Source organism: Phocoena phocoena, chromosome 3, assembly GCF_963924675.1.
Source record: "Phocoena phocoena chromosome 3, mPhoPho1.1, whole genome shotgun sequence".
NCBI lineage: Eukaryota > Metazoa > Chordata > Mammalia > Artiodactyla > Phocoenidae > Phocoena > Phocoena phocoena.
The window spans coordinates 123,353,181-123,378,537 of NC_089221.1; the positions used below are offsets into that span (position 1 = coordinate 123,353,181).

Below are 25,357 nucleotides of genomic sequence, written 5' to 3' on the forward strand. Positions count from 1 at the left end.
AACCTCCAAAAAGACTCAGGATTTGTGGCACAAGATAGTTCTGGAAGAGGAGGTAACATGAGACTGGAAACAGGGGGACTAACTGAAGTCTTTTCAAGAAATTAGAACCCCAGACACCCTAATCCCACACCATGCAGACAGGCAACTGCCCCTTCCTATGCCAGCAGAACAGTGAAGGTTTACTCTCTGGAGAGGACAAAAGAGAGTCAACCAGAGGACGAAGTTGAGGGTATGGGTATCATAGTGAAAAAGAGGGATTAAGTGAAAGTCAGCACACTGGGTGTTGGAACCCAACCTAGTAATCTTCCACCATTTAGCTCCCAGAATGTTCAGTTAGTTTAGACCCTTTAAACCAGAAACTGAAGAATCTTCTGAGGGGAATCTAACAAACCAAGAAGTCCTAATTAACATCAAGGCTAACATCAGGGTCTCCCTAAGGTCCAAATGGACCTTCCAGATCTCTCCCAGTGAAGCCCAGAGACAAGCCCTACCCATATCCAAAAAGGTTCCAATCATCTTTTTGTACCCACTCTTAAATATCAATAGTCTTCCTCAGATTAATAAGAGATTAAAGTTTCATACCCCTGAAACAAGAATAGCGGCATCCTATAAAAAAAGGATCAGATAACAAGAATAAGCTCTTAAACTGGCTCTGAGTTGGTAAATGCTGAAGCTGGGTAAAAGGTACACAAGAATTCATTATACTACTCCATTTTTTCATAAATTTGAAATTTTCCACACAAAGAAAAAAATTTTAATGAATTCTTAGAAACATTTATTTATACACACACACACAAGCACACAAGTAGCAGACATAAAAAACACAGAAGGGCTTCCCTGGTGGCACAGTGGCTGAGAGTCCGCCTGTCGATGCAGGGGACACGGGTTTGTGCCCCGGTCCAGGAAGATCCCACATGCCGCGGAGTGGCTGGGCCCATGAGCCATGGCCGCTGAGCCTGCGCGTCCAGAGCCTGTGCTCCGCAATGGGAGAGGCCACAACAGTGAGAGGCCCGCGTACCGCAAAAAAAAAAAAAAAACAGTAAACGAACGAACAAAAACTCATAGGAAGAAAAAGGTGAGGGACTCACCCAGATAGAAGAGCAAAAGAACTTTCAGAGTCTAAGAGATCCAATATCTGAATAATAAGAATTCAGAGAGCAAAAATAAAGAATGGAAAGGGATAAAATAATTAAACAAAAAAGTCAAGAAATTTTCCCAAAATTGGAGAACATAAGTTTCCAGATGGAAGGAGCCCAGCATACAGCCAGAAGAATGAATGAAAACTGACCTACACCAAAATAAATCTTCATGAAATTTCAAAATACTGGAAGAAAAGAGAAGATTCTATAAGCTTTGGCATGGTGGGGGGCAGTGCAGGGAACAGTGGAGACACAGGTCACTTATAAAAGATCCATTATTACCAGAATGGTTTTGGACTTCTCAACAGCATCACTGAACCAGAACACCATGGGTAATGGCCTTCAAATTTTTAAGGGAAAATTATTTCCAACCCAGAATCCTACACCCAGGCATTCAAGTATGAGGACAGAATAAAGATACTTCAGACATGGAAGGTCACAAAAATTTACCTTCCAGGCACTGTTTTTCAGGAACACTACTAGAGGCAGAGCATCACCAAAACAAGAAAGTAAATAAGAAAGAAGAAGCCATGGGAGCAAGGAAACAACAGATCCAACGCAAGAGAAGCAAAGGAAATCCTAAGTAATGGTGGAGGAACATCCCAGATGACATCTGTGCACACCTACAGTAAGCAAACGGTGTGGATAATTACAACACGCCAGAAGGCTCTAGGAGAACTTTCTCTAAGATGTAAACAACAGCATACTCATGTGTTTGAAGGTACTGAGAGGAGAAATAAACAGTTGGGACAGAGTTTGGGGATGAAGTATTGATAACTGTATTTAAAAGTAAGAAAAGTGGGGGGGAAAAAGGGCAGTTATTAACTCTAGGGAAAACCAAAAGCTAGGGAAGAGAAGTTCTCATTGTATACTACATTATGGATCAGCCATGTCTCAAAAACGTACACACTGACTACTGCTCTAACATAAATTATAACATACCTATACTAGGAAGATGGGGGGTGGAGAAGTGTATACAAATGCGAGGTTAGAGAGGAAGCCACAGGTTAGAGAAGAGTTAAATCTTGATCTTCCACAGTAGGAAGTCTATGGCTGATGGCTAAAATTGAAAAATTTTTAAATTACACTACAAGTATTTAGATTAGAGATCTATAAGAGAGGCAGAGGTCAATACTAAAAGAAATAACTAAAAGAGATGCAAGTAAGCCTGTCCAAGGAAGAGAAATTTAAGAGAATGTGGAAGGATGGAGAGGAAATTGCTGCTTTTTTTATTTTAATAAGACTTACAGATCATTGTCTCTCTGTATTATGGGTATACACAACTGTCAAAGATAAAAATTCAATTTCAAAAGTTAAGTAACTCAACAGAAAAAAGTTACAACAAAAATGAAGAGGGGAAAAAGGATTAAAGTATAAAGTACTACATAAAGAACTATCAACTACCAGTACCTCGAATAGTTACTGCCAGGAAGCATCACTAAAATTCTCTGTGCGTGATTTGTACATGCCAACTTTAGAACGTTACAGGTGGGATGTTCAAGTTAAATGAATTGCTAAATAGGTCTCCAGTTTTATATATAAATAAAATTATATCTTTAATATAGCTCCAGGTTCTACTACAGAACTCACTGCTAAGTAACACTGTAAAGTCTATTAACTGAAAGCTCTTCTCCTAACACAGCCTTCAGAGGATAGCCTATTACATACAGTGTCAATCATCTTGTTTTTAATAGTCTTCTTTACATCTTGGACCTTCTGTCCCTTAAATCCATCCACCAACATTACCTAAAAGGATGAGAAGTAGGGAAAAAGCACATACAATTAAAATTTGCTTTGGGTGCCCCCCCTAGAACTTTCCCTAACTAAATTTACTTGCACACACAACCAAAATATTTTTAGTGTGAAATTTATCACATTTAGAACCATAAATTTTTATTTTGGCACAGCTTGGACAGCTAATATTTACAACACACTTGTTTTTCTTTCAGTATAACTAGGATAAGTACTATGAACACAATTAGAAAGAAATGCTCACTTCCTTCCCACTTCTCAGGTTTCCATGTGAAGAGAATTCCTCTACCCTAACTCACATCATTCCTGAAGGCTTTAGGAGAAGGAACTGAGCAAATGCAGCTCAGCCCCACTTAGGCTTCTCTTTACAACTCCGCCTGTTGCCAGCAAGCATTCTCCTTTGCTTGCCCATGTGATAAACTTGGCTCTTAGAGGAAGGCCTACTGTTTTTCAACTCTGCCTTTTATGTAGCGGGGAGACTTAATTCTAGGGCAAAGTAATGACTTGCCCATTGCTGTCACAGAGCAAAGCCACAATCCCCTTCCAGCTATTACTCTGACCTCCATCTATCTGACTCCTGTTGACTCTCTCAAATACTTTTTTTTTTTTTTTTTTTTTTTTTTTGCCATTGGGCCCTCAGCAATGAGAGTGCAGAGTCCTAACCACTGGACCACCAGGGCATTCTTAATAGTTTCTATCTTAAGTGGAAAAGACACATGTTCTTTTTTCTGCCCCAGTTCTCTAACATACCAAGATGCTTCATATCTACTTAATTCATCATTATGAAATTATAGTTATAGATCATTATGGCACAGGGGTTAAAAGCACAAATCTTAGAGCCAAGATGCCTAGTTTGAGTCCCAGTTCTGCCTCTGCCTGGCTATCTGGCTGATCTTAGGTAAATTACTTAATCTCTTAGTGCCTCAATTTCCTCACCTATAAATTGGGAATAAGTGCCACTTCACAAGGTTATTTTGAGATATAAGTAAGTTAATATATAAATGCTCTACAAGTGTTGGCTTTTACTGTCATCCAAAACGTGTACGTTACTTTTAAAAAGGACATACAACCAATTCTTGGTTATCCAGAGAAATGAAAGTAAAGGTAAAAATAAAGAACATTCTCACTTACAGCCTTAAAAATCTTCATTTCAACCTCAAGTCACTAGCAACTTGACTGAGTTTTTACTTTCTCTAGCCTCATCTTCTTTCCATGGAAATGTAAGCCATGTTAACATGCACAATTGAGGAGAAAAGAGAGGTTCACAACTTGTCTGTTGTGCTAACATGGCATGGAATAGGCATTAACAAGTAAATTAATGAACTGAATGAAACTGCTTATTTAAAATATGAACTCCACAATTAAGAGAGCAAAAGAAGGGACCAGGTATGGTCCATCCAATAAACTTTTGGAATTTATTGTAAAATAATATGAACTAACTTTATCTTCTCAAGAAATTCACTCAGAGATTAGAGGGCACAAAAATGGAATTTCCGTAAATACTATTGGACCAAAATAGATTAAAAAAATAAATTTGGAAATAGAAGAATACAATCTTATAGTAATCCCTTCTCAAAACAGGATAGAGCTGAAACAATATTGAATTTTTCTATAGTTTTTTTCTAAACCACTAAGAAGAAAATCACAGAGCATGGAGTAAGTAAATCAAATAAAAATGATAACAAAATTATTACTTACACCATCATAAAAGCCTCTTAGGTATAATTTCTCCTTTGCTTCTGCAAGTTTTTCTCGGTCATTCTGGCTCTGAACTTTCAACTCATCACACATGGTTACAGCAGAAAGCTGTCCAAAACCTGGAATTTCAATGACTGGCACCTGCAAAAAAGAGCAATGTCAGAACTTATTCACATTGAATAAACACAAAAACAGCCCTAAAGGCATAGTCCTTTTGCCTCTACCGTCCAATGAAGTAACTTCAGATCTTATATATCACTAGGGCAGTGTCACACATTAGGGACTAACATCCAGATGTGAATGTGTCTTCCTACTCTCCATAGGAACCCCCCGAATTCTCTGCACCAACCCCCGCACTGTCCCTCCCTCACTACACACACAACTTCCCCAGCTCTCAACCCCACACTGGCACATAATTAACTAAATAATGCTGAAACTAGCAAAACGCTGTAAACAACTAAATTTATGGATGGTCTTATTTCTGGTTTATATTAAGTCTTCTGGATTCTTCATGAAAATTATTCACTAGTAATTTAATTTTTTTTTTTCTTCTGCAGATACTAATATGAAAACATAAAGATTCATGAGTAATATGGCAAAATTTTGTCTTTAGAAGCCTGGAAATTGGCTACACTAGAAAATAAGCTACTATAAAATTGGTAATGCTAAAAGGCTATTTGTTTGTTTCAGAATTACAGGTGCCAGGTGCTAAGAAAATGCCTATTGCTGGTTTTTCTTTTGCTCTTATCCACCACAGCAGGTATCATGTTAAAGCAAACCAACTCTTAAACTCCCTCTTATTTCATACTCTACCAATTATGTAATTCTGTGACAAGTAAAGTGCTAGCTGCTCTTTGTTCTCTAATAAAGAAATGGATATTAATATTCTGAATCATCTATGTACTCACAGGCTCAAATGGCAAGACCATGTCATCTCTAATTCCATATTTTGCTCGTAAAGCCTACAAAAAAATTGGAAGTTAATATTAATGATCAATAGTTCACTGGTGCAATAAGTCCCCTACATACGAACGAGTTCCGTTCCCAGAGCACATTCATAAGTCCAATTTGTTCATAAGTCCAATTTGCTCGTAAGTCCAACAAAGTTACCCTAGGTACCCAACTAACACAATCAGCTATATAGTACTGTACTGTAACAGGTTTATAATACTTTTCACACAAATACATACAAGACGAACAAACACAAAAAATAAAGAAAATATTTTTAATCTTACAGTACAGTACCTTGAAAAGTATATTACAATAGTACTGTACAACAGCTGGCATACAGGGGCTGGCATCAAGTGAACAGGCAAGAAGAGTTACTGACTGGAGGAGGGACAGGAGGTGGGAGATGGTAGAGCTGAAGAATCATCAGCAACAGGACACGGAAGGCAAGCTGCAAGTTCACTCATGCCTAACATGGATGGCACAGGTTCTGGTTCCTTGCTGGAACCAGATGCACATTCGCAGCTTTCAAAGTTCACAACCTGAAGGTTCATATGTAGGGGACTTACTGTATAATCATTAAGAGAAGCACCCTCCAAACATTTTAAAACTATTTTTGTTCTTCCCTCCACAGAGAACAATTTTTTAATTTTACAAAATATCTCAAGAAAGGACATATGATTTTAAAAAACTAAACAGTTTAAGTTAGAGTGAATGACTTAAATGATGAAACTGTACAGCCAAAAGCAAAAATGCACACACACACACACACACACACACACACACACCACTTAAAATGAGGTTCATATTCCAGGTTGCAATGAAAATGTGAATATCAGAAAATTTTTCTCAAACCTTTTTTCTAAGTTTTACGAAATCCATCACATCAGCAGGTTAAAAAAGAATAATCACACAATCGTATCAACAGATGAAAAAAAGTATTTGGCCAAATCCAATACCTATTCAAGATAAAAACTCTCAGTAAACTAGAATAGAAGCAGATTTTCTCAACTTGGTAAAGACTATGTATAAAAAACCTACAGCTAGGGAATTCCCTGGCAGTCCAATGGTTAGGACTCCGCGCTTTCAATGCCAGGGGGCAGGGTTCAATCCCTGGTCGGGGAACTAAGATCCCACAAGCCACACAGCGTGGCCAAAGAAAAAAACAAACAAACAAAAAATAAATCAACCTACAGCTAAAAACATACTTGATGATTTTCAAAAAATTCAAAGCTTTCCCACTAAGATCAGACACAATACATATCCCCTCTCACTACTCCTTTTCAACATCATACCGAATGCTCTTGGTAATTAAGTAAGGCAAGAAAAGAAAAGGTATACAGACTGCGAAGGAAGACAAAACTGTCACTGTTTGCAGATAGCATGATCATCTATGTAGAAAATCCAAAAGAATCAACAAAAAAAAGTCCTAGAACTAACAGGCAATTATAGAAAGGTTGCAGGATACACGGCTAAAACACAAAATTCAATGGTGTTCCTATATACCAACAATTAACAAGTGGAACTTGAAATTAAAAACACAATACCATTTACATTAGTAACCCCCAAAATTAAATACAGTTGCCCCTTCAACAACATGGGGGTTAGTGGTGCCAGCTACCCCAAGCAGTCAAAAATCTGCATATATCTTTACAGTCAGACCACTGTATCCGTGGTTCCACATCTGCAAATTCAATCAACAACAGGTCACCTGGTACTGTAGTACATATTTATTGAAAAAAGACTTATAAATGGACCTGCACAGTTCAAACCTGTGTTGTTCAACTGCACTTAGGTACAAAACTAACAATGTAAATGTAAGATATGAGGAAAACTACAAAACTCTGATGAACAGCATCAAAGAAGAACTGAATAAATGGAGAGATATTCCATGTTCAAGGATTAGAAGACATAATGTTGTCAAGATGTCAGTTCTTTTCAACTTAACCAACAGATTCAGTACACTCTCAATCAAAATTCTAGCCAGTTACTTTATGGATATCAACAAACTGATTCCAAAGTTTACGTGGAGAGGAATAAGCCCCAGGATAGCCAACTCAATATAAAAGACAAATAAAGTTAGAAGACTGACACTGTGTGACTTCAAGACTTACTTATAGTAAAGTTATAATAACCAAGATAGTGTGGTGCTGGCAAAAGAACAGACAGATAGATCAATGGACCATAACAGAGAGCCCAGAAAGAGACCCTCATAAATAAAGTCAACTGATCTTTGACAAAGGAGCAAAGGCAATACAATGGAGCAAAGACAGTCTCTTCAACAAATGTTACTGGAACTAGACATCCACAAGCAAAAAAATGAATTTAGACAAAGACCTGACACTCAACACAAAAATTAACTCAAAACAGATCATGGACCTAGATGTAAAACACAAAACTATAAAACTCCTAGAAGATAACAAAGGAAAAAACCTAAATGTCCACACATATGATGATGCCTTTTTAGATACAACACCAAAGACATAATCTATGAAAGAAATCATTGATAAGGTGGACTTCATTACAATTAAAAAGTTCTTCTCTGCAAAAGACAACATCAAGAAAATTGAAAGACAAACCACACACTGAGGAAAAATATTTTCAAAAAACACATCTGATAAAGGACTCTTAAATATACAAAGAACTCTTAAAACTCAACAATAAGAAAACAAACAACCTGATTTAAAAAATAAGGCTTGGGCTTCCCTGGTGGCGCAGTGGTTGAGAGTCCGCCTGCCGATGCAGGGGACGCGGGTTCGTGCCCCGGTCCGGGAGGATCCCATATGCCGCGGAGCGGCTGGGCCCGTGAGCCATGGCCGCTGAGCCTGCGCGTCCGGAGCCTGTGCTCCGCAACGGGAGAGGCCACAACAGTGAGAGGCCCGCGTAACGCAAAAAAAAAAAAAAAAAAATAAGGCTTCCGGGAGCAGGCTCTGGGGAAGGGGTGGCAGGCACCATGTTGGGCCCTGAAGGTGGTGAGGAGAAGCCCCTGAAGCACGCCAAGAAGCAAGCCAAGGAGATAGACAAGGAGGATAAGGCATTCAAGCAGAAACAGAAGGAGGAGCAGAAGAAACTCAAGGAGCTAAAAGCGAAGGCCACAGGGAAAGGCCCCCCTGGCCACAGGTGTTATTAAAAAATCTGGCAAAAAGTAAGCTGATCCTTGTGTTTGAGGCAATGATGATCCTAATTCCATTCCTGTTTAAACATATGGACTCCCTGCCATAGTATCTGTTGCCACTTATAGCTAGAATGAAGTGTTGTCTTGGAACCTATTGTACATTTAAGAATAAACTTTTGTTAAAAAAAAAATCATACAGTGGCTCATCTTGTCTTTAGTTCTTCTCAGCCATTTCTACCTTAGCTATGAGACCTGCATAAACCCAGCCCAGAAGCCTGCCAAAATGTGTTAAGTCTTGGTTCTATCCTGAATTCTGTACCACCTGTAATTAAAACAACTCATTTGAAATAAATAAGCCAAAGACCTTAACAGACAAATCTCACCAAAGATACACAGATGGCAAACAAGCATATGAAAAAACACTCCACAACATCTGCCATCAAGAAAATGCAAAATAAAAACAATGAGATATGACTACACACCAATTACAATGGTCAAAATCTGGAAAACTGACAATACCAAATGCTGACAAGGATGTGGAGCAACAGGAACTCTCATACATTGCTGGTAAGAATGCAAAATGGTACAGCCACTTTGGAAGACAGTTTGGTGGTTTCTTACAAAATTACACATACTTTTACCATATGATACAGCAATCGCACTCCTTGGTATTTACACAAAAGAGTTCTCTATACAATATCCTGCACACGGATGTTTACAGCAGCTTTACTCATAACTGCCAACACTTGTTAGCAACCAAGATGTTCTTCATCAGAGGGATGAATAAATGTACATCCAGACAACAGAATATTATTAGTGCTAAAAAGAAATATGCTATCAAGCTATGAAAAGACATGAGAAACCTTAAATACATATTGCTAATTGAAAGAAAATCTAAGAAGGCTACATACTGTATGATTCCAACTATATGACTTTATGGAAAGGTAAAACTATGGTGACAATTAAAAAGATCAGTGGGGGGCTTCCCTGGTGGCACAGTGGTTGAGAGTCCGCCTGCCAACGCAGGGGACATGGGTTCGTGCCTCAGTCCGGAAGGATCTCACGTGCCGCAGAGTGGCTGGGCCCGTGAGCCATGGCCACTGAGCCTGTGCGTCCGGAGCCTGTGCTCCGCAACGGGAGAGGCCTCAATGGTGAGAGGCCCGCGTATCGCAAAAAAAAAAAAAAAGATCAGTGGGGACTTCCCTGGTGGTCCAGTGGTTAAGACTCCACACTCCCAACGCAGGGGGCCAGGGTTTGATCCCTGGTCAGGGAACTAGATCCCACGTGCTGCAACGAAGATCACACGTGTCCTAACTAAGACCCAGAGGGAGGGAGGGAGGGAGGGAGGGAGGAAGGGAGGGAGGAAGGGAGGAAGGGAGGAAGGGAGGAAGGGAGGAAGGGAGGAAGGGAGGAAGGGAGGAAGGGAGGAAGGGAGGAAGGGAGGAAGGGAGGAAGGGAGGAAGGAAGGAAGGAAGGAAGGAAGGAAGGAAGGAAGGGAGGGAAGGATCAGTGGTTGCCAGGGGTGGAAGGGAGGAGAGACGAACAAAAAGAGCACAGAGGATTTTTTTTTTTTTTTTTTTTTGCAGTACACAGGCCTCTCACTGTTGTGGCCTCTCCCGTTGTGGAGCACAGGCTCCGGACGTGCAGGCTCAGCGGCCATGGCTCACGGGCCTAGCCGCTCCGCAGCATGTGGGATCTTCCCAGACCGGGGCACGAACCCATGACCCCTGCATCAGCAGGCGGACTCTCAACCACTGCGCCACCAGGGAAGCCCGAGCACAGAGGATTTTTAAGGCAGTGAAAATCCTGTGTATTATAATGATGGACACATGTCATTATATATTCATCCAAATCCACAGAATGTACAACACCAAGAGTAAACCCTAAGGTAAACTATGGACTTTGGGTGATTATGATGTGTCAATGTAGGTTCATCTTCAGTAAAAAAAAAAAAAAATGTATCACTCTGGTGAGTGATACTAATAATGGGGGAAGCTATGCAGGCATTGAAGCAGGGGGTATATGGGAAATCTCTGTACCTTCCTCTCGATTTTTATTATGAACCTAAAACTGCTCTAAAAAAATAAGTCTTAAAGATTCTATGGGGACTTCCCTGGCGGTCCAGTGGTTAAGACTCCACGCTTACACTGCAGCGGGGCATGGGTTCCATCCTTGGTCAGGGAACTAAGATCCCACATGCCACACAGCACAGCCAAAAAAAAAAAAAAGATTCTATAAATTTTACATCGATATTTAAAATTCAAATCATAGAAAAACATATAAATATCAAGAAACAGGTTAAAGGTAGCATCTCAAAGATACATGCATAGCTTTTTAGCCTAATCCAATAATTAGTTCAGTGGTACCTAACCAATGAGATGATGAAGAGGAAATAGGAACATGAAACACAGATACTCACTTGCTTTTTCTTCAAGTCTCTGAAGGCAGCAAAATCATCAGGGGAGTCAGAAGGAACACTTGTGACCACACCAGTACCTATAAAAGAAACTGTAGAATTAACTAATATAACAAGAATGTGTTTTGCAAAGAATTTCTAGAAAGAAATAAACTCTTTACCTTTATCCTCCTTGATGGTGAGCATTGGGAGAACATAGATCACCTTATAGGATGTTAAAGGCGCAGAAAGTGACGCACCAAGAATATCCTATGTAAGAAAAAGATCAGCATAAAACAGAAGTAACTTATTCTAATCATTAAAATTTAAAACAATGTTAACATTTTAAGCCCTGAGAAGCTAATAATCAACAACACTCATTCTTTTATACCTACTAGACTAAAAATAATTGAAAATAATTATAATACCCAAATACTGCAAGGTTGTGAGGAAATTAGTACACTTATACATTGCTTGAGGAAAACAATATAGGAATCCAACTTGGACCCAGCAATCCAATCCTAGGAATTTACCTCACAGGAAAAAGAATTATTTTTTCTTTGAGAATCTCCCCAATGCTGTGTTAACTACGTTAGCAAAACCTGGAAACAACTAAAACTTTAAATGATAAAAAAATCACTTAATAAAATATGAAACATCAACAAGATAGAATACTGTATCTCTATTTTAAATGATAATTAGGAAGACAAACTGAACTAAAAAGATGTATCTTAAAAGAAAAAATCAGAAGGTCGGATAATATTGGACCCATATTCTCATATATCAACAAACAGCTTGCGGGGCTTCCCCAGCAGTCCAGTGGTTAAGACTCCATGCTTCCAATGCAGGGAGCTCAGGTTCAATCCCTGGTCAGGGAACTAAGATCCCACATGCCGCTCGGCACAGCCAAAAAAACAAAACAAAACACACAAACAGCTTGCAGCTGCTTGTTTACCTAAGGAATTCCATATAGTTCCATATAGTTCCCACCCTTCCACTTTATTCATATACATAAGCTGCTTACGGAATTTACAGTCATATAGGATAAAGGCTAAATATCGTAATAGCCTTAAAGGTTGAAAGCTATTTTTAAATTTATACCACCCATTTTCCTCATTCCAGAATCTGTTCAAATTAACATGGAAAAAAGTTGCATTTAAGAACAGGAAAAAAATGGTGTCATTAATACTGTTCCTAAAAACTTCTCAGACAGAACTCTAACATCAGGAACTAATAAGATGTAACAGCACTGCTTATAACAGAAGAAACAATTCAACTACCCATTATAGAGAATCATTAAACAATTTGTGGCACGGCCAAACAACAGAATGCTGTGTAACAGTAAAAAATAAGAACAAAGGGAATTCCTTGGAGGTCCAGTGGTTAGGACTCTGTGCTTTCATGCCAAGGGCCCAGGTTCAACTCCTGGTCAAGGAACTAAGATCCCTTAAGCTGCATGGCACAACCCAAAAGAAAAGAGAGAACAAGAAAGATGTTTACCTACTGATAAAATAATTACCAAGTTATAGTTAAGTAAAAAAGAAAGTAAAACACAGACAATGTGATAAAATACATTGCCATTTGTGTGTAAAAAAGAGGGCAAAAGTATATATATATACATATTTGTTTGTATACACATGAAATACTTCTGGAAGGATACACAAGACAGTGATTTTACTGACTGCCTATGGAAGGGAGAATTGATTGACTGGGACTATTTTGTGTAGCTTTTTGTCTTTTTTTTTTTTTTTTGGCTGCTCTGCATAGCTTGCGGGATCTTAGTTTCCCAACCAGGGATTGAACCTGTGCCCTCGTCAGTGAAACCATGGAGTCCTAACCACTGGACTGCCAGGGAATTCCCTCTTTTCATCTTGAATTTTGAGTCTTATGAATATTTAGTAATCTAGTCAAAAAATAAGTTTACAAAATAAGTAAGAAATAAACTCTCCAATTCAAAAGGAGAATTGAGATGGTATTCTACTCATCCTTTTCTTTTAAAGATTATTTATTAAGATACCAACGATCAGCATTTACTAAAGGGAATAAAACACACTCAAAAATACCGATAAGTAAATAAACTCTAAGGATAAGAGCTATGTAACCATCTAGATTTAGTTAAGGTCAACCAAGACTTCCTTTTCAGAAAAAAAGCAGCTGCAATTCCACTCCAGGAATGCAGGTAATCATATTAAAAAAGTAATATAGTGTCTACCACAGCTATTAAATCTCTCGGGGAGGACTGTCTGTATTTTTCAACCAGATAGTTACTGAGTTGCAATGTAAGATTCAAAAATACTATTTTACTGATATGGTCACACAATGAATACGCCACAGCAATAAAAAAAAAAAAAAAAAAACTACTCCTACACACAACATGGAAAAAGTATACTCTGTACTTTTTTGTGTTTAGCTTCTTTTAGCCAAAGAAGCTAAACACAAAAAAGTACAGACTATACAATTCCACTGTGTAAAGTTCAAGAAGAGCAACTAATCTTTGGTGACTGAAGTCATGGCAGTGGTCACCTCTGCAGGAGCAGGCTGAGCAGTGACATGAAATGGACATGACAGCACCTTCTGCAGTGCTGGAACTGTTCTATACCTTGATTTGGGTGGTGCTTACATGACTGTATACACATTTGAAAACACACCAAAAATATACACATATATGACTTAACACATTTGACTCTAACGTATACCTCAATTAAAAGGTTTTTTAAAATGTTTTCTCAAGCTTCATTTTTGACATTTTCCTCTAAATTCATGCACTAAAATAAAGCCTGCTACCCAACTTACCTCTCCCATTAACTCTTTAACAACAGGCACCACTCCGTTGTCCTTGGTAAAGCCCTGGTATGACATATTCCTTGCGGCTCTTTGGGTGCAGATGAATATATCTCCATTCACTGTCTCAAATCCAATGTACTTCATATGAGGGCAAACCCAACAGTTTGTCTGTCCAAACATGGTCTCAGGTCTGAGAGTAGCAGCTACCAAGAAGATATTTTTCCCTTTCAAGCCACTAAGAAGAAAAAATATACATTTATGCAAAAAACATTATGGATTCCATCACAACTATCTGATATTTCAAAAAGATGAAGCAACAATTCTTCTACCTATTAAGGTAGGTAGCAAACCTACCTTAACTTGGATGGGTATGGCTCAAGCACTTTCAACTTGATTAAAGTATATTCCTGAGGTCCAACACCCTAAACAAAATAAAACAAAAATTCAAGGGAGAAAGAAACACTTGGATTACACCTACTAGTCTATGTGAGAGATCTGATTCAAATTTCTAAGAGGGGTTCCTGCATTGTTAGAATAATTCTTTCTTCCAATGAAGAGACTGCCAGTGGTGTGCTGACCACATGGAAGCCTAATGTGTAAAAATGACTTGAAGACCACCATCCCACCCCACACCAGACCAAAACCAATCGAGGAGGCCCAGACTGTACTAAGTAAGATTTGCTAAGAGCTCCCTTGAGAGGGAACAACAGCAGGAAAAAAAAAATGAAGTGACTTGGATTAATCAGCCAAAATAGGGTTTGCCAAAATGGGAGTTAGAAGATACAACCAACATCAATCCTACAGAGCAGTCATCACAGACATACACTGGACAAGGGGTCAGATGATGTGCATTCAAAACCTAGCTTGGGCCCTCACTTATGGCTTGACCCAAGGAGTCACAATCACTCTGAGCCTTCATTTCGTCATCTGTAAAATAACTGTGCTGTGCCTCATACAGGACTGTCCTGAGGAAAACCTAAGATAATGATAGGAAAATGCTGTGAAAAACTATGATGTACTATTGAAATTTAGGATACTGCTACCACTGACTATATTAAAACTTAGCATAGTAAACTGGGCCTCTGAAGGCCCTCAAATCTTTCAAAATTTTGATTAACGCTCATTTCTGTCAAAGAAGTTACATCATAATTGAAGGCTGATTTTGAAAGGTAGTTGCTAGACTACAAATGTGTTCAAAGGTGGTAACAAAGAATGACACACTCATAGAGACTGCAAAGTTTAGATCCTGCCATTGCTGTTGATTTACTGTGCCAAGGCTTTAGGCAAATGACTTACCCTTACTTCATTCAAGTATTACAAGGAATAATGTCACTAATGTGTCCTACAGGAATGTAGAATGAACTGATGTCATGCATGGCTGGAAGTACTTTGGAAATAAGTAAGCAGGCATGTGACCAAAGCAAGTATAAATGGAACCTGTGTACATCAGTTAACCACATATCTCACTATCTTTCCTCATGCTCTCCTTTTAGAGCAGTGCACCCTCCAAGCAGTTCTTCTCAAACATTAGCAGGCATATGAATCACACTGAGAACACATTAAGACAGGTTCCTAGGCCCCATCCCCAGAGCTTCTGATTCAGCAATTTGGGGGTGAGGTTCAAGAATCTGCTTTTCTAGGATTTCCCTGGCAGTCCAGTGGTTAGGACTCTGCGCGTTCTCTACCAAGTGCCTGGGTTCGATCCCTAGTCGGGGAATCCCACAAGCCAGGCACAGTAGCCAAAGAAACAAAACAAAAACAAAAAACAGACGAACAAACAAAAATGTGCTTTTCTAACACAAGCTGATGTAGCTGAACCTAGTGCTACTCTTGGAGTAGCAAGGTCCTTGACAAGATACAGGTACCTATGATAACATTCTGCCTCTGGCTTAACAGCCACAAGAGTATCATGACTATACACCTCAGCACTGAAATAACGTGATTTTTAGATTTCTAATCTATTTCTTAAACTCTATGCCCACATTAAGAATTATTACAATAGGGACTTCCCTGGTGGCACAGTGGTTAAGAATCCGCCAGCCAATGAAGGGGACACGGGTTCAAGCCCTGATCCAGGAAGATCCCACATGCCGCAGAGCAACTAAGCCCATGTGCCACAACTACTGAACCCGCATGTCAAACTACTGAAGACTGAGCGCCTAGAGCTCGCACACCTAGAGCCCATGCTCCGCAACAAAGAGAAGCCATCGCAATGAGAAGCCTGAACACCACAACAAAGAGTAGCATCCACTCGCCGCAATTAGAGAAAAGCCCACGTGCAGCAACGAATACCCAACACAGCCAAAAATAATCAAACAAGTAAATTTATTAAAAAAAAGAATTATTACAATAGCTACTCTATGGCACAAATAATTACCTCTCCAGTTTGTCTGTCATGATCCATACAAGGCTGTCCATCTTTTGGAGAATAAATGGTATACCTAAAAAATAAATAAGTGACAAATATTATTATAACGTACAAGTTTTATCCTAACATATTTGCCAGTGTTGCACCTAACCATCACAATATTTCTTCTAACTAAAACTTCTAACTGAGCAAATGTCTACATCATTTTTATGCTTTTATGGCGAGCTCTACTGCCAACATAGTTATTTAATGAAAGCTTTCTGCCTTCATCAAAGGTAATACCACTGAAAAATATCTACTGATCTTGGCTTTATGGTATGAAACAGAAGACTGTAAAATATAAATTTGCCTTTAAAATGAAAATAGCATAAGGCAGACAGCAGAAGAAGAACTACAATCCTGCAGCCTGTGGAACAAAAACCATATTCACAGAAAGACAGACAAGATGAAAAGGCAGAGGGCTATGTACCAGATGAAGGAACAAGATAAAACCCCAGAAAAACAACTAAATGAAGTGGAGATAGGCAGCCTTCCAGAAAGAGAATTCAGAAAAATGACAGTGAAGATGATCCAGGACCTCGGAAAAAGAATGGAGGCAAAGATCAAGATGATGCAAGAAATGTTTAAAAAAAACCTAGAAGAATTAAAGAACAAACAGAGATGAACAATACAATAAATGAAATGAAAACTACACTAGAAGGAATCAATAGCAGAATAACTGAGGCAGAACTGATAAGTGACCTGGAAGACAGAATGGTGGAATTCACTATTGCGGAACAGAATAAAGAAAAAAGAATCAAAAGAAATGAAGACAACCTAAGAGACCCTGAGATAACATTAAACACAACAACATTCGCATTATAGGGGTCCCAGAAGGAGAAGAGAGAGAGAAAGGACCTGAGAAAATATTGGAAGAGATTACAGTCAAAAACTTCCCTAACATGGGTAAGGAAAGAGCCACCCAAGTCCAGGAAGCACAGAAAGTCCCATACAGGATAAACCCAAGGAGAAACACACCAAGACACGCAGTAATCAAACTGGCAAAAGTTAAAGACAAAGAAAAATGATCGAAAGCAGCAAGAGAAAAACAACAAATAACATACAAGGGAACTCCCATAAGGTTAACAACTGATTTCTCAGCAGAAACTCTACAAGCCAGAAGGCAATGGCATGATATACTTAAAGTGATGAAAGGGAAGAAACTACAACCAAGATTACTCTCCCCTGCAAGGATCTCATTCAGATTCGATGGAGAAATCAAAAGCTTTACAGACAAGCAAAAGCTAAGAGAATTCAGCACCACCAAACCAGCTCTACAAACAATGCTAAAGGAACTTCACTAAGTGGGAAACACAAAAGAAAAGGACCAACAAAAACAAACCCAAAATAATCAAGAAAATGGTCATAGGAACATACATATCAATAATTACCTTAAACGTGAATGGATTAAATGCTCCAACCAAAAGACACAGGCATAGAGGGAACCTACCTCAACATAATAAAGGCCATATACGACAAACCCACAGCCAACATCATTCTCAATGGTGAAAAACTGAAAGCATTTCCTCTAAGATCAGACAAGACAAGGATGTCCATTCTCACCACTATTATTCAACATAGTTTTGGAAGTCCTAGCCACGGCAATCAGAGAAGAAAAAGAAATAAAAGGAATACAAATTGGAAAAGAAGAAGTAAAACTGTCATTGTTTGCAGATGACATGACACTATACATAGAGAATCCTAAAGATGCCACCAGAAAACTACTAGAGCTAATCAATGAATTTGGTCAAGTTGCAGGATACAAAATTAATACACAGAAATCTCTTGCATTCCTATATACTAATGATGAAAAATCTGAAAGAGAAATTAAGGAAATGCTCCCATTTACCATTGCAACAAAAAGAATACAATACCTAGGAATAAACCTGCCTATGGAGACAAAAGACCTGTATGCAGAAAACTATAAGATACTGATGAAAGAAATTAAAGAGGATACCAACTGATGGAGAGATAGACCATGTTCTTGGGTTGGATGAATCAATACTGTGAAAATGACTATACTAGCCAAAGCAATCTACAGATTCAATGCAATCCCTATTAAATTACCAATGGCATTTTTTACAGAACTAGAAAAAACCTTAAAATTTGTATGGAGACACAAAAGACCCTGAGTAGCCAAAGCAGTCTTTAGGGAAATAAACGGAGCTGGAAGAATCAGACCCCCTGACTTCAGACTATACTACAAAGCTACAGTAATGAAGACAATATGGTACTGGCACAAAAACAGAAACACAGATCAATGAAACAAGATAGAAAGCCCAGAGATAAACCCACGCACCTATGGTCAACTAATCTCTGACAAAGGAGGCAAGGATATACAATGGAGAAAAGACAGTCTCTTCAATAAGTGATGCTGGGAAAACTGGACAGTTACATGTAAAAGAATGAAATTAGAACACTCCCTAACACCATACACAAAAATATACTCAAAATGGATTCGAGACCTAAATGTAAGACTGGACACTATAAAACCCTTAGAGGAAAACATAAGCAGAACACTCTTTGACATAAATCACAGCAAGATCTTTTTTGATCCACCTCCTAGAGTAATGGAAATAAAAACAAAAATAAACATATAGGACCTAATGAAACTTCAAAGCTTTTGCACAGCAAAGCAAACCATAAACAAGACAAAAAGACAACCCTCAGAATGGGAGAAAATATTTGCAAACGAATCAATGGACAAAGGATTAATCTCCAAAATATATAAACAGCTCATGCAGCTCAATATTAAAGAAACAAACAACCGAATCCAAAAGTGGGTAGAAGACCTAAATAGACATTTCTCCAAAGAAGACATACAGATGGCGAAGAAGCACATGAAAAGCTGCTCAACATCACTAATTATTAGAAAAATGCAAATCAAAACTACAATGAGGTATCACCTCACATCAGTCAGAATGGGCATCATCAGAAAATCTACAAACAACAAATGCTGGAGAGGGTGTGGAGAAAAGAGAACCCTCTTGCACTGTTGGTGGGAATGTAAATTGATACAGCCACTATGGAGAACACTAATGGAGCTTCCTTAAAAAACTAAAAATAGAATTACCATATGATCCAGCAATCCCACTACTGGGCATATACCCAGAGAAAACCATAATTCAAAAAGATGCATGCACCCCAATGTTCACTGCAGCACTATTTACAATAGCCAGGTCATGGAAGCAACCTAAATGCCCATTGACAGACGAATGGATAAAGAAGTTGTGGTACATATATACAATGGAATATTACTCAGCCATAAAAAGGAATGAAATTGGTTCATTTGTTGAGACGTGGATGGATCTAGAGACGGTCATACAGAGTGAAGTTAAGTCAGAAAGAAAAACAAATATCGTATATTAATGCATGTAGGTGGAACCTAGAAAAATGGTACAGATGAACCAGTTTGCAGGGCAGAAGCTGAGACAGAGATATAGAGAACAAATGTATGGACACCAAGGAGGGAAAGCCGCTAGGGGGTTGGGGATGGTGGTGTGCTGAATTGGGCGATTGGGATTGACATGTATACACTGATGTGTATAAAATGGATGACTACTAAGAACCTGCTGTATAAAAAAATTAATAAAATAAAATTTTTTTAAAAATCGCAAATAGCTTTTAATGAATCCATATAATCAAGGAAGAACTTTATAGAAGATTTTATAGAGCAAAAAGATAAACTAAAACTCAAATAATATTATTTTTCTGCTTGGCTAGAATACTTAAGAGAATCTTTAGTGAGAACGTAAGAGAGCATCTTTAGTGAGACCCCTATTCTCCCTGGTTCTATTTGTCACAAACACTAAGCAGCTCAGAGAAACTGAGACACCAGTCAAACAAAAAGGAATTCACAGGAAACAAGAGAACAAAAAGAGAAATTATAAAAAGAGAAAGATAATGGAAAAAAGTAAGCTCTGGGGTACACTGAATTATAATGCAGGAATTACATGATTTTTACTTTATTATACTGAAGGACAACAAACTCACCGCTTCCCAAATTTAATTTTGCTTCTTTCTCTTAATGTTAAAAACTGCCACCTGACAAACGAGTCATAGTAAGGATTAACATCAGTGGTGATGAAGGAACGACGCCAGTCTACCTACAGAAGGAGAAAGGAAAAGGTAATTTTTGAGAAATTTATATGGTCTCTATGAACAGGAATTCCCATGAATCAATTATTTACTCTTCTACTCCTTATTTTCCAACTTAGAATTATATCAAAAATATCAAAGGAAACCAAAAAATTTCAAGTTCCACCTATTAAATATATAATACGTCATAATTATGTTAATTTGTGCTTAATATGTACGTTTTTAAACACACACAGTTACCTATTAAACATACAGGAATTATAATAAATTAAGAAGGAGCATTTACATAACACCTTTATGTATCCCTAAATATTCAAGCTACACTTGGGCTTCTTCTTATCTTTTTTTTTTTTTTTAATTTTATTGAAGTATAGTTGATTTACAATGTTGTGGGCTTCTTCATATTATTTGAATAGAATTCCTTTCTACTAGTTGTTAATATATGTATATACATTCCAAAACAACAAATATTGAAGTACTTCATTGCTTACATTGAGGCCCATGTGGTTCTAATCTGACAATAACAGTACTGAGCCATTACTGGAATATACTATTCTAAATTAAGAGGTAGTCCAAATCTCATTCAATCACACAAATATAATGTATTTTTCATATTTCCTTAAACTCTGGGGGTGATGGGCATACCTTCAAACCCATTCTCTTCAGATCCTGAACAGCCAGTGGCGGGAAATAGTCAAGCCAATATTCTGCTTCAGAAAATTTAACTATCTCTTCATCAGACAGACCAAGGGATTTCATAATGTCCCACTGGTATTTAGAAGATCCAGCTTTAGCAGCAGCTTTACTCTGAAAATAACAGCAAAACCAAACTCCATCAAAGAATAACTAACAACTGGTTAACAAATTCCAGGACCACAGTAATTTTAAGTGAATAATCCTATTTGGTAGTTTTTTTAAATCTAAAACAGTACTGTTGACATGTCAGAATAGTGCAGGATCTGGATGCACTGTTCTGTTTGCCAAACCATATAGTCTGATACCTGGATTCTGACACCAAAGATAACTATCAATACAGAGGTGGAACCATAAAAAGTTATCATCACAAAGATAAGATCTTAGCACCAAACCTTCTCTATTTCCTTTTTTCAAATACCACATGCACCTTTTTTAGTTATGAATAAGCTGCTAACAAGAGTTTTCTCCTTTACCAATATTTACCAATATCAAAAAGGTAACCACATGCCAGGGACTGGAGGTAGGCAAAAAGGCTGAATTATAAAAAGGTAGGACAAGGAATCCGGGGGCTGAGGAAACTGTTCTGTATAGTACTGTGGTGGTAGAAACATGACTCCATGCACTTGTCAAACCAACACAATGATACACTGCGAAGAGTGAGAGAGAGATGGAGGAAAGGAGGGAGGGAGGGAAGAAGGGAGGGAGGGAGGGAGAGAGAGGAAGGAAGAAAGGAAGGGAAGGAAGGAGGGAGGGAGGGAGGGAGGAAGAGAGGAAAGGAAAGGAAAGGAAAGGAAAGGAAGGAAGGAAGGAAGGAAGGAAGAGTTTACATTAATTAAAAAAACATTTAAAAAATATAAAGAAATTTTTTATAATGTATAAAGAAATAAATACAGACACGTACATATAAGTGGGTTAGTAGACATACATATATTTCCTTGCTCTTTCTACTGAGAGGATCTAGAAACAATGAGCATAACTAACACTCAGAACTTAGTTTCTAAATACCATATTTCAATAAAAGGAAAGAGGACTCCTTGGAAAAGTGGTTGACTCTGGGGTTAAAACAGGGAAAATACAAAATGAGCCTGGAGCATCTTGTGGCACCTGAATGTATAGAAGTGCTCAAAAAAAAAAAAAAAAAAGAAAAGAGAAAGAAAGAAATAGAAAAAAGAAAAAAAGATGGGGGCATGTCAAATGGACACAGGAGCCCACTAAAAGATTCCCCCAATGGCCATTGCTAGAACAATCTGAGCAATAACAATAACTCAAAAAAGCCCAATAGGATTAGATTATAACCCAAAGAATAAATATGCATGAATCCACACTGATATAAAAAAGAAATTAATAGATAAGTAAATGAGGGAGAAAGAACAACATTTCCTTTCAGAAGAATTCCAGATAATAAATATAGAAGGAATGAGGGAAACTGAAAATCACCATTAGAACAAAATATGCAGCAATAACCGCTGCAGGGAAGATCCAATGATGAATGCTAAAATTAGTGAGCAAATATATAAAAAGAAACAAGATATTGGGACTTCCCTGGTGATCCAGTGGGTAAGACTCTGCACTCCCAGCACAGGGGGCCCGGGTTCGATCCCTGGTCAGGGAACTAGATCCTGCGTGCATGCCACAGCTAAGAGTTTGCATGTCATAACTAAGAGTCCACATGCCACAACTAAGAAGCCCGCATGCCACAACTAAGAAGTCCACATACCATACACAACCAAAAGATCCTGCATGCCACAACGAAGATCCCGAGTGCCACAACTAACACCCAATGCAGCCAAAATAAATAAAAATCTTTAAAATATAAAGTATACAATGCAATAGTTTAAAAACAAAAAAAGAAACAAGGTATTATTTCCATAGCCTCAAAGTATCTCTCTCAAAACATACATGAATTACAAAGGGAAAAATAAAATCTTCACAGGAGAAAGACCTAACAGACACCACCCAAACCAAATAACCAAGGTTAACAGCACCAGTAATAAGATATATCAATATCTTATACTCCCTGATATGATGCACTGAAGACACATCACCTCTCAATCTACTCATGAGAAAGCATTAGACAAACCCAAAATGAGGGACATTCTATAAGTTATCTGACCAGTACTCTTCAAAAGTGCCAAGATCATGGAAGACAGAAGAAGAGACATGAGAAGGAAATGCAAAATGGGATTTTGGACTGGATCTTGGAACAGAATAAGGATATTAAGGAAAAACTGTTAAATCCAAATGAAGTATGTAGTTTCTTAAACAGTATTGTTCAATGTTGGTTTCTTAGTTTTGAGAACTGTACCATGGTTATATAAGATGTAACTCGGTTAAGATTCTAAGAGAACCCTGTACAATCCTGTAATTCTTCTGTAAGTCTAAAATTATGTCAAAATAAAGTAAAAAGGGGAAAAAAAGGCAATCAAAAAGTGAGAAAGATAATTCTGCTTTATTACTTTTTAAAAATTACTGAGTATTTTTTATGTGTCAGGTACTATGCTAGTACTGGGAATGTACATATAAATCAGACAAATATAAATATAAAACTTCAACCAAAATAAGTATGATCAAACCACCAAACCTTTTTTCCTTTAGCTTTATCCTTAATTATTATATCTTCTGTTTTAATACTGATTTCTTCTTCTTCCTCTTCCTCATCTGGAAAATCAGGGGGGCAACCATAAAGCTCTATTTCTCTTTTCAATTTATCAGCACATGCCTACAAAAAAACACGACATTAGAGATGGTAAAGTTAAAAATTCAAGGTGGAAACAATTTGAGTTTTGTTGTTGCTTCTATGGCCAACTAAAACTGACTCTGGGGCTTCCCTGGTGGTGCAGTGGTTAAGAATCCTCCTGCCAGTGCAAGAGACATGGGTTTGAGCTCTGGTCCGGAAAGATCCCACATGCCGCGGAGCAACTAAGCCCGTGCACCACAACTACTGAGCCTGCACTCTAGAGCCCTCGTGTCACAACTACTAAAGCCCGCGTGCCCACAACTACTGAAGCCCACATGCCTAGAGCCCGTGCTCCATAACGAGAAGTCACTGCAATGAGAAGCCTGTGCACCACAATGAAGAGCAGCCCCCGCTCGCCACAACTAGAGAAAGCTCGCGCACAGCAATGAAGACCCAACACAGCCAAAAATAAATAAATAAATAAATAGATTTATTTAAAAGAAAAACCTGACTCTGAAATTTAGGTAGATAGGACAGACATTAAGTTAGAATACAAATACTGAAAGATGAAGGGATTTATCCAAGGTTATAAAGCTAGTAAGCTGCAGAATTACAACATGAACCTGCACTTTCAACCCCAGCTCTTTTCAGCTGTACCATGAGTCCACTGTCACAAACAAAGATGACACCAAGTAGACAGTGTTGAAGTTACGAGAAAAATACAAATATAGAATTGTGAATTTCAAAAACGGGAGGGGAGGGCTTCCCTGGTGGTGCAGTGGTTGGGAGTCCACCTGCCGATGCAGGGGATGCGGGTTCGTGCCCTGGTCCGGGAAGATCCCACATGCCGTGGAGCGGCTAGGCCCGTGAGCCATGGCCGCTGAGCCTGCGCGTCCAGAGCCTGTGCTCCGCAACGGGAGAGGCCACAACAGTGAGAGGCCCGTGTACCGCAAAAAAAAAAAAAAAAAAAAAAAAGGGAGAGGACACGTCTATGAAGAATTTCAGCTAACAAGAATGAGACAACTAGAAAGTCATCATTTTACAACCACAAATTCAATAACTGAAAGACAAAGATAATGAAAGGATGCTAAAACCACTGAGTTACTGGGTAACGAAATATTCAGAGGCTCTTAAGGTATCATCCCACAGATTAGTTTTTAATTAGGAAAAAGTTACCTTTAGAATGAGGAAATCTGGCAGTTATTAACTTAATATCACTAAAATGACACAAGTTGCCATTATATGACTTTTGATGTGATACAGTGGGAAGTTCCAACCTCATCAATGTAGTACTGGTGATAACCAAATGCAAAGTGTGATCCACAAAATAAAAAGGAAAAAACCACCAGAAAGGATACATCAATGCTCAATTTCGTGGAGTGGATAATGGGACTATGACAATGTAGAAGAATGCCCTTGTTCTCAACAGATACAAGCTGAAGTGTTTAGGGGTGACATGTCATGATGTCTGCCAACTTACTTTCAATGAATTCATAGAAAAAGGGAGAAGAAAGTGTGCATGTATTGTATGTTGAGAGTCAGAACTAGAGCAACTGTGGCAAATGTTAATACTTGGTAACTGTAAGTGAAGGGTACATGGGTGCTCACTGCATTATCGTTTTACCTTTCCTATAGGTTGGACATTTTT

The 25,357-nt window shown here is 38.3% G+C and overlaps 1 protein-coding gene across 3 annotated transcripts in view; it reads right to left on the bottom strand.

Moving 5' to 3' along the window:
- LARS1 (leucyl-tRNA synthetase 1) overlaps positions 1-25,357 on the bottom strand; it is a 66,866-nt gene that overhangs the window by 31,475 nt on the left and 10,034 nt on the right. For 2 of the 3 annotated variants that reach the window (XM_065875632.1, XM_065875633.1), the window contains 11 exons: positions 23,614-23,751; positions 20,982-21,143; positions 20,232-20,344; positions 16,209-16,272; positions 14,186-14,253; positions 13,841-14,066; positions 11,230-11,317; positions 11,072-11,148; positions 5,498-5,551; positions 4,590-4,730; positions 2,808-2,885 (listed from right to left, as the gene is read on the bottom strand). In XM_065875632.1, coding sequence (XP_065731704.1) covers positions 2,808-2,885; positions 4,590-4,730; positions 5,498-5,551; positions 11,072-11,148; positions 11,230-11,317; positions 13,841-14,066; positions 14,186-14,253; positions 16,209-16,272; positions 20,232-20,344; positions 20,982-21,143; positions 23,614-23,751 — 1,209 coding nt within the window. The remainder of the gene's footprint in view (positions 1-2,807; positions 2,886-4,589; positions 4,731-5,497; positions 5,552-11,071; positions 11,149-11,229; positions 11,318-13,840; positions 14,067-14,185; positions 14,254-16,208; positions 16,273-20,231; positions 20,345-20,981; positions 21,144-23,613; positions 23,752-25,357) is intronic. The other variant, XM_065875635.1, reaches the window with a different exon arrangement.